Raw genomic sequence first — 9,289 nt, forward strand, 5'->3', positions numbered from 1 at the left:
GTTCAGGTGCTGGGGCTTGCAGCTCCATGCAGCCTACTTCGGGGTGTTCTGGGACCCAGGAGAGCAGTCTTCATCAGAACATCCCCAGGTGTGTGCTTCTTTCTTGCTTTTTTTTTTTTTGGAGACAGGGTCTCGCTGTGTCACCCAGGCTAGAGTGCAGTGGCGTGATCTGGGTTCACTGCAACCTCCTGGGCTCAGGTCATCCTCCCACCTCGGCCTCCCAAAGTGTTGGGATGACAGGCATGGACCTTGTGCCTGGCCTTATTTCTGAAAATGATTCCGAATCCCCAGAGCTCCGGCGCCTCTGGTCTTCTCAGTTGTTTTGGAATTTACGCACGCTCTCGCTGCCTGAGCCGCCCTTCACCACACACCAGATAGGTTTTGTTGTTTTTCTCGCTGTGATGCCAAACTATAAAACCAGCGTGGCAGGGCGCCTCTCTGTCATTTTCACATCATGCCCGTGTCTCTGGTTCATTCCCATCGGTCAGGCCCTCATTCCAGTCACTTACCGGGGTTCCTGTTCCAATTCCATTCCCAGGCGCTCAACAAGATAGCCGAGGCCGGCTCACTCTGCTGGTCCCCGTGTGCCACTGTCTCCCTCCGCAGGTCATTTGTCATCCGTCTACGTGGGCCCAGGGCTCTGTCAACCCCCTGGAGAAGCCGCTTGAAACGACAGCCAAGAACAGGGCCCACACTGGCTCTTCTTGACCTCCAAGGCCCCCACGTCCGCTTAGGAAAAGGGTGGTGGGGAGATTCCTTCGCAGCTGAACAGACAACAGCGCTGGACGTCACACTGTGTGGGTGCAAGGGCATTGCTTTAAAGAGTGAACAGTGTCCACTGTCTTGGCCGCAGACGCTGCCACGGGCCCCGTGTTCATTACTCACAGCGTGCCGTCAGTTTCTGGGAGCTGTGATTACAGCTGGATCTCTGGGTGAATGCCACAGGTAGCTTGTCCTCCTAAAGCAGACGGCCCTGGCTGCGACCACGGCCGGCTCCACACAGCTCCTCGCTGGAGCAGGGGCCGCTCCTGAGTCATGAGGTTGGGAGCAGGCCCAGAAAGCAGAGGGCCAGGGCCCTTCCATAGCTGCTGCCATCTGACTTACAGCAGAGGAGCTAGCCGGATGGCGGAGGTGCTTAGCCTCGGTCTGCGTTGTTACCGGCTGCCAGGTGGCTGTGAAGGACCTCCGGAGGGCACGGGGGGGCCACTCTCAATGACACGCCCGTTTCACACCGCCTTTCAAGGCAGGTGGCCGTGGGGCCCTGCACATGACATGGGGCAGAACTGTGTGGACATCCCAGGAGCCTCCAGGCAACCTGCCCGCCCCACTAAGCCTTCATTTCTCCATAGCCTACCTTTATTTTTTTTTAATGAAATTATTTTTTTCCTTTTTTTTTTTTTTTTTTTTGCGATGGAGTCTTGCTCTGTCGCCCAGGCTGGAGTGCAGTGGCCAGATCTCAGCTCACTGCAAGCGCCGCCTCTGGGGTTTACGCCATTCTCTTGCCTCAGCCTCCCGAGTAGCTGGGACTACAGGCGCCCGCCACCTCACCCGGCTCGTTTTTTTTATTTTTTAGTAGAGACGGGATTTCACTGTGTTAGCCAGGATGGTCTCGAACTCCTGGGCTCAAGCAATCTGCCTGCCTCAGACTTCCAAAGTGCTGGGATTACAGGCTCCCGCCTCCACACCTGGCTTTTTGTACTTTTAGTAGAGATGGGGTTTCATCATGTTGGCTAAGCTGGTCTTGAACTCCTGACCTCAGGTAATCTGCCTGTCTCAGCCTCCCAAAGTGTTTGGGATTACAGGCGTGAGCCACCGCGTCCAGTCTCCATGGCCTACCTTTGAAGGGCAGTCGTGAGGGCCCATTTAGACAGGACAGGCCTCCCAGGCTTGGCTCTCAGGAGCCAACGCTCTCCCGAAAACAGAGTGCCGCACCAGACCTGCAGCCACGGAGGCAAAGCCGACCTTGGCCTTGCCAAGAACCATTTCCCTGGCGCAGTGGCTCATGCCTGTAATCCCAGCACTTTGGGAGGCCGAGGCAGGCAGGTCACCTGAGGTCAGGAGTTCGAGACCAACCTGAACAACATGATGAAACCCCATGTCTACTAAAAATACGCAAATTAGCTGGGTATGGTGGAGTGAGCCTGTAATCCCAGCTACTCAGGAGGCCGAGGCAGAAGACTCACTTGAGCCTAGGAGGCAGAGGTTGTAGTGAGCCGAGATCACGTCACGGCACTCCAGCCTGGGCGACAGAGGGAGACTCCACCTCAAAAAAAGGAAGCCATAAAGGAGAACCACGGGGACTCCTGACTGGGGGACAGGGGCTCCAGGGCACCCTGCAGGGCGATTCTAGCTTCCCTACTCTCCGGGGTGCGGCCTGCTTCTGTGTATGGAAAACATGGGGGGCCACTCATGGGGTGAGGATTGAAAGGGCAGCCCCGCTGGGAAGGGCAGTCCCCCGGCCAGTGAGCAGGGTCCACCGTTATCACTAAGGGACAGGTCAGGAAGCACAAGCCACTGAGCTGCATCCGGACTCACAGTGGAGCCCCGTCCACGCCGTGTCCCCACTGGTCAAATGAGCGAAGCTGTGGCTCTTCAACAAAACTGTCTGGTGTTCATTGGTAGAGACAGCCGTGTATTTAGACAGGCATGTATGTATTTAGATGGGGTCTTGCTCTGTTGCCCAGGCTGGGCTCAAACTCCCAGGCTCAAGTCATCCTCCCCGTCTCAGCCTCCCGAGTAGCTGGGATTCCCGGCATGAGCCACCACACCCAGCAAAAACATGTGACTTTTAGACAAGCGTGAGTAATTATGGCTAATACCGAATGGCTAATACCGAATGGCCAGGCTTCTGCCCGGGTACCTGCTCTAAGATATTAATCTGCTGACGTCACGCCCTGGCCCCTGGTTCAAGGCTGACCCTTGGCGAGCCACCCCTGACAGATCCCCTTCCTCTGGCGGAGATCCTGCAGCTGTCCCGTGCTACCCGCTGGGGCCTCGCTCCTGTGCGGACGGTCCTTTCCTTTTCCTTCCATCGACTCCTTCATGGCCCTTCAAATTGTGGGCTCAGATCCCCCAAGAGGAAGACACCAAATGGGATTCAACGGAGGACTTCATGACGGGCTGGCAGACCTCGATGCCCGCCTGCCCAAGGGAGGCTGGGTGGAAGCCCTGGGCCGGGACTCCTATCTGCCAGGGATGGGTTTGCCTCAGTATCCCCTGGTGTCCCCGCTGCACACAGACACTGGTGGGGGCAGCAGGCCCCTGCAAGGGGCCCTCAAGCATCAGCGCTTCCTCCAGGAAGTCTGGCAGGCCCCCACGTGGGACTCCCCTGCTCTCTTCTTCTCATGCTAAGGTTGCCTGACAGCCGACTGGGCTGTGAACCCGTGGGGCAGGGACAACGGCTGTGGGTGGCCCAGCAGGCACCAGGGCTGTGAACCCGTGGGGCAGGGACAACGGCTGTGGGTGGCCCAGCAGGCACTGGGTGCTCAGCAGGTCCTCAGTTTGCTGAAGGAGTGAGCCCTGGAAGAGCCAGTTTCCTTCTGTCATATCTTTAGCAAACTCACCTTCCAAACTCCTAAGAAATCAGACCAGCATCTGAAACGGCCCCTCCCATTACCTGTCCTCGAGGGTTTCTGGTATTGAGAAAACTGGCCAGGTGCGGTGGCTCATGCCTGGAATCCCAGCACTTTGGGAAGCTGAGGTGGGAGGATCGCTTGAGTTCAGGAGTTCAAGACCTGCCTGGGCAACATAGTGAGACTCCATCTCTACTAAAAATACAAAAATTAGGCGCTCCAGGCCCGAGGCAAGCACCTATAGCCCTGGCTACTCAGGTGGCTTGGCTGAGCACGGCAGGATCGCTTGAACCTGGGAGTCAAGGCTGCAGTGAGCCGAGATTGCACCACTGTGCTCCAGCCTGGGCGACAGAGTGAGACCCTATCTCAAGAAAATAAAGAAAAAGAAAATCGCAGGACTTCAGAAGCCATTAGAAATGACTAGGGGTGGCTGGGCGCAGTGGCTGAAGCCTGTAATCCCAGCACTTTGGGAGACCGAGGCGGGCAGATCACGAGGTCAGGAGATCAAGACCATCCTGGCTAACCCAGTGAAACGCCGTCTCTACTAAAAAATACAAAAAACTAGCCAGGTGACATGGCGGGTGCCTGTAGTCCCAGCTACTCAGGAGGCTGAGGCAGGAGAATGGCGTGAACCCGGGAGGCGGAGCTTGCAGCGAGCTGAGATCTGGCCACTGCACTCCAGCCTGGGCGACAGAGCGAGACTCCGTCTCAAAAAAAAAAAAAAGAAATGACTAGGGGTTAGGCTGGGTGCACCGGCTCACACCTGTAATCCCAGCACTTTGGGAGACCGAGGCGGGCAGATCATTTGAGGCCAGGAGTTTAAGACCAGCCTGAACAATATGGTGAAACCCCGTCTCTACTAAAAAATACAAAAAATTAGCCAAACGTGGTGGTGCACGCCTGTAGTTCCAGCCACTCAGGAGGCTGAGTCTCTTTTGAACCTGGGAGGCAGAGGTTGCAGTGGGTTGAGATTGCACCACTGCACTCCAGCCTGGGTAACAGAACGAGACTGTCCCAAAAAAAGAGAAAAAAAAAAAAAAAAAAGAAGAAAAAGGAAAGAAATAAGCAGGATGCAGGTCTGTGATCCCAGCACTTCGGGAGCCTGAGGTGGCAGGATCACCTGAGGCCAGGAGTTCTGAGATAAGCCTGGGCAACACAGTGAGACCAGTCTGTATTTAAAAAAAAAAGGGAATATTTCTTTCTAATTCCACAAACACCCTATGCCCCTAAGGTGTTTCTTTACAGGTACCTAAGGCAGTAAACCCCCAGTTCCCTGGAAGGGCCCACTGGGCGCTCACTCCACTCCAGAGCCTTCCTGGTTTCTGTTCTGGGATCCTGTCACCCAACCCAACTCTCCAGTTGCCGCTGTTTCTTGCAAGACTGTCAAGAGTCACGCAGGTCAAAGCTCCGACTTCCAGCTTCAGAAATTCCAACTCGGGCATGATCAGTGAAGCTTCTCTCGCAGCAGCTGGAGGGAGAGCCAGGTGGGGCCCAGGCTGCCACTTGTCAGAGGTGTAAATGCCACCCTGAGGCCAACGTCGGCCAACACTGCTCCCCGCAAGACTAAGTCCTGTGCCCTCAGCACAGAAGGACCCCCGCCTACCCCTACACGGAGGTCATGTTCAGCCACACCCCAGCTGCCTACCAGTGAACCCTGGCCACCCACCCCTCCGTGCCCTGCCCTGCCCTGCCGTGCTCCTCCCTCCTAACCTCTGCACACACTGCTCCCTTGACAGAAGCGTCCCCCCTTCCTTGCTATTCAGGATTCAGAGGCCAGCGTCTGTCCCCAGCTGCAGCACAGTAACGGGCACACACAGTAAGATAGTAAGAGATGTCCACTGATGGCCACCAGGTTCCCAGCAGGCTCAGAGAAGTCATGGGAGGAGGAGCTGCGTGACAGCGTGCACAGGCCCAAGTCTGGGATCCACCTAGTCCCTGGAAACTACGTCTCTCTGCGTTTCTGCCCAACAAGGCCCCCTTCCACATGAAGCCCGTGAAACTGAACTCATGCTGTGCAACTGCAATGCCTCGCTACTGTTAGGGACGATGGTGAAGTATTTTGGGATACACATTCGCTTTTAATAAAAAAGAAATTTCCTCCTACAATTGATCCTGTACACGGGGGGCCATGAGCCACGCCTGCTGACTCATTCCTCCAATTCTCAAACACAAGCACGTTTCAGGTCCCAGTGAGATCCATTCACCACTCCTCTGGCACCCGTTCCACCCTCCCTGTCATGCACAGATGATCTTAGTAACCAGAGTAAGAGTCTGCCTGAGACACGAATATTTTTTCCTGGCTCCAAGGGCTAGTGCCAGACAAAGTTCCTCCCTCCACCGGGGAGGGAGGCGAGATTTGAGTCCCTGAGTGGGTGTCTGGGTCCTCACGTGTCCTGCTGAGCAGCACGGGGCAGCTGCCTCCAGGTCACCACACCTGGCACAACCGGATCACCTCCCTCAGCGCCTTCAGCCCCTCCATGCTTTTGTCCTTCACAGCCACGGCGAGGAGGACTGCTCTGTTTCCAGCTTCTTGAGACACAAATGCTACCAGGTTCTTTGCAAAGACATGGATGAGAGGCTGGTGAAAGGAAGGAGAAGAAACCATTTTAACTGCAAGAAACTTGGTTTTTTCCTCAATGCTTTCACGAAGTATCCTTTAGAAACCCAGGCGGGCTTCCCACACCACCATTCACCACCACGTAAGTCCATGCAACCGTGACTCAGCGTTCAGGCAGCACTCACAACACTCCAGTCACGAGCACACTGCTAAAGACGCATCACTCCATTCATTTTCCCAGCGCCTTCCGCAGCCCCGCCTCTTCTGGCTGTCTCTCATCCAAAAGAACCCAGGAAAGACAAGCCTGCAGAGGTGAGTGCTGTCGAATCTCACATGTGACCTCTGCAGAGGACAGCACAGCCAGCAGCCGACTCACGTAATGTACCATGGGAGGGGAGGCAGCTCGAATGACAAAATTGCTACTTCTGCTTGTCTGCTGGATAAAACGCCGGCGGGCTGGACAAAGCATCCACCAGGGCAAGCAGGGTGCCTTGAGACCCACAAATGCCCGGAAAATGCTATCGCTGTAGGGGATTTGTCCCCAGATGTCCCATGTCCTTACCGACAAATCACAGCCACTGAAGAGGTTTATCTTCCTCCCTGGGAGTCCCTTCCTGACCACTTTATTATTATTATTATTATTAGAGACAGAGTCTTGCTCTCTCACCCAGGCTGGAGTGCAGTGGCACAATCATAGCTCACTGCAGCCTCAACCTCCAGGGCTCAAGTGATCCTCCCACCTCAGCCTCCCAAGTAGCTGGGACCACAGGCACACACCATCAGGCCCAACTAATTTTTTCTTCTCTTTCTTTTTTTTTTTTTTGAGGCAGAGTCTCTATCTGTTACCCAGGCTGGAGAGCTGTGGCACGATCTTGGCTCACTGCAATCTCCGCCTCTTAGGTTCAGGCGATTCTTGTGCCTCAGCCTCCTGAGTAGCTGAGATTACAGGCATGCACCACCACACCCAGCTAGTTTTTATATTTTTAGTAGAAATGGGGTTTCGCCATGTTGGCCAGGCTGGTCTGGAACTCCTCATCTCATGTGATCTGCTCACCTGAGACTCCCAAAGTGCTAGGATTACAGGTGTGAGCCACTGCACCCAGCCTCTCTCTCTATATGTATTTTTTGTAGGCCCTTGTGTTTTTACGAAGACGTGTGTGTGTTGTTGTGTTGCCCAGGCTGGTCTCAAACTCCTGGCCTCAAGCGATCTGCCTGCCCAGGCCTCGGAAAATGCTGGGGTTAGAGGTGTGAGCCACAGTTCCCGGCCAATCCACTTTACCTCATCCTGCCCCAGAAGGACTTTCGTGGTGAGCACAGGCTTGCTGACGTCACTGGCCACACTGCTGGGCTCCAGGGAGACCAAGGTACCCATCTTCCCGAACTGAGTCACCACCACCAGGATGTGACTGCTGAAGGCCGTGCACACCACCTGGGTGGGGACCCCGCACACCACCTCCGTCTTCTGTTTCGATATCACCAACGGCGTGTCTTCCATGGCAGGACACTGGCAGCTTTAATTTAGGTTAAAAAGAAAGAGGAAAAAAAAGAGTCAATCAAACAGTACAGCCTTGGGGTTCCCAAAAAAGTAGCACCAGGCATTGAAACAGAAACGCGAGGAGGTCCATTTAAAAGAAGGGACCAGGCGCGGTGGCTCATGCCTGTCATCCCAGCACTTCGGGAGGCCGAGACAGGAGGATCACCTGAGGCCAAGAGTGCGAGACCAGCCTGGCCAACACCGCGAGACCCCCATCTCTACCAAAAATAAATTAAAAATCAGCCGGGCGCGCCTGTGGTCCCAGTTACTCAGGAGACTAAGGCGGGAGGATCGCTTCAGCCCGGAAGGTCGAGGCTGCAGTAAGCCGTGATCACACCACTGCACTCCAGCCCGGGCGGCCGAGCGAGACCCCGTCCCTGAAAACTAAAACATAAGCAGGAGCGGGGCCGCCCGTATAGACCGCGCCTGGGGCTTTCTGGGTTAGGGGATCGACTTGCACGTTCACACTGCCAGGCCGGGCAGTGGCTTCCCGCCCCTCGGCCTCGCCGCTGTCCCGGCCCTGCAGCCGCGGGCCCGAGCCCCCCACGACACGCGGTGCCGAGGCCGGCCGGGCTACTGGGGACGCAATCGCCCGGTGCGGGGACAGCCGGTACCCGCGCTCACCAAGCCGGCGCCGCGCCCGGAAGTGGCTCTGCGTGCGCCACGCGGGTCCGCCCTGTCCGCAGGTTCCGTCCACCTTCCGGAAGTCAGGGCAGCGGCGCTTCTGGTCCCCAAGACTTGGGGCTCCCGGGCTTCTGGGCGCTTCGGGTTCCGCGCTGCCGGGAGGGCTTGGGGGCGTCTTAGAGCCGGACGCCGTTTTTTCAGGAAAGAGCGCTGCAACCGCCCCCCCTCCCGGGCCTCAGCCCCTCAGCTGCAGACCCTCGGGATTCTGGATGGTGGGAACTCTGTCCCCGCTGTCTGTGTCCAGGACCCCCCTAAGCGCAGCGCCTAGGAACCCCCTGGCGCTGCGAGCCTGGCCCTGCTCGCCCACGGGCTTTGGGCTGGAGTCATCATCGTCACCACAGCGAACGCTTATTTGGCACCGAGTGTGCGCCAGGCATCGTTCTAAGCGCTTTATACCCATAACTCATTTCATCTCAGCCACTCGGTTCAGTAGAAGCGTTTCATCCGCGTTTTACAGACGTGTGCAGGTGCAGAGAGCTTGGCCAGGCTCAGGCAGCTGGCGGGCTGGGGTGGGCTTCGAACCCCATGCCTTGGTCGCTCCGTGACACGAAGCCCCGGCAAAGGCCAAGAACGGGGCCAGCTCCATCCTGAAGCAGGATGAGTTCTGGTTCCTCCCAGGGACCCCCTCACTCCCTACTGCCCAGCCTCAGTTTCTCCAGGCTGGAAGGTTTTTAGTTTTGTTTGAGATGGAGTCTCGCTGTGTCACCCAGGCTGGAGTGCGGTGGCGCAATCTGGGTTCACTGCACCTCCGCCTCCTGGGTTCAAGCAATTATCCTGCCTCAGCCTCCTGTGTAGCTGGGATTACAGGCGTGCGCCACCAGGCCTGGCTAATTTTTTTTTATCTTTATTTTTAGTAGAGATGGGGTTTCACCATGTTGGTCAGGTTGGTCTTGAACTCCTGACCTCAGGTGATCCGCCCTCCTCGGCCTCCCAAAGTGCTGA

General features: G+C 56.4%; 1 protein-coding gene across 2 annotated transcripts; it reads right to left on the minus strand.

The window, feature by feature from the left end:
- Positions 1 to 5,629: 5,629 nt before the first annotated feature.
- Positions 5,630 to 8,350, minus strand: PSMG3 (proteasome assembly chaperone 3). 2 transcript variants are annotated; one of them, XM_017894363.1, is made up of 3 exons: positions 8,288 to 8,350; positions 7,409 to 7,640; positions 5,630 to 6,150 (listed from the first exon to the last, which is right to left on the minus strand). In XM_017894363.1, exons 2-3 carry the CDS (start codon positions 7,622 to 7,624, stop codon positions 5,998 to 6,000), a joined length of 369 nt encoding a protein of 122 aa, XP_017749852.1. In that variant the 5' UTR covers positions 7,625 to 7,640; positions 8,288 to 8,350; the 3' UTR covers positions 5,630 to 5,997. The 2 variants fall into 2 exon arrangements, with proteins under 2 accessions (XP_017749852.1, XP_017749862.1); XM_017894373.1 differs by having other exon boundaries at positions 8,278 to 8,298.
- Positions 8,351 to 9,289: the final 939 nt, after the last annotated feature.

The sequence above is a fragment of the Rhinopithecus bieti genome, unplaced genomic scaffold (genome assembly GCF_001698545.2).
Source record: "Rhinopithecus bieti isolate Rb0 unplaced genomic scaffold, ASM169854v2 scaffold_1017, whole genome shotgun sequence".
NCBI lineage: Eukaryota > Metazoa > Chordata > Mammalia > Primates > Cercopithecidae > Rhinopithecus > Rhinopithecus bieti.

What these genes read in the sequence shown, in the direction of transcription:
- PSMG3 (XM_017894363.1), bottom strand. Translation starts at nt 7,624, where the DNA reads ATGGAAGACACGCCGTTGGTGATATCGAAACAGAAGACGGAGGTGGTG. An exon ending in TCCTTCTGGGGCAGGATGAG is followed by an intron (nt 6,151 to 7,408) that starts GTAAAGTGGATT and finishes TCCTTTCACCAG; the next exon opens with CCTCTCATCCATGTCTTTGC.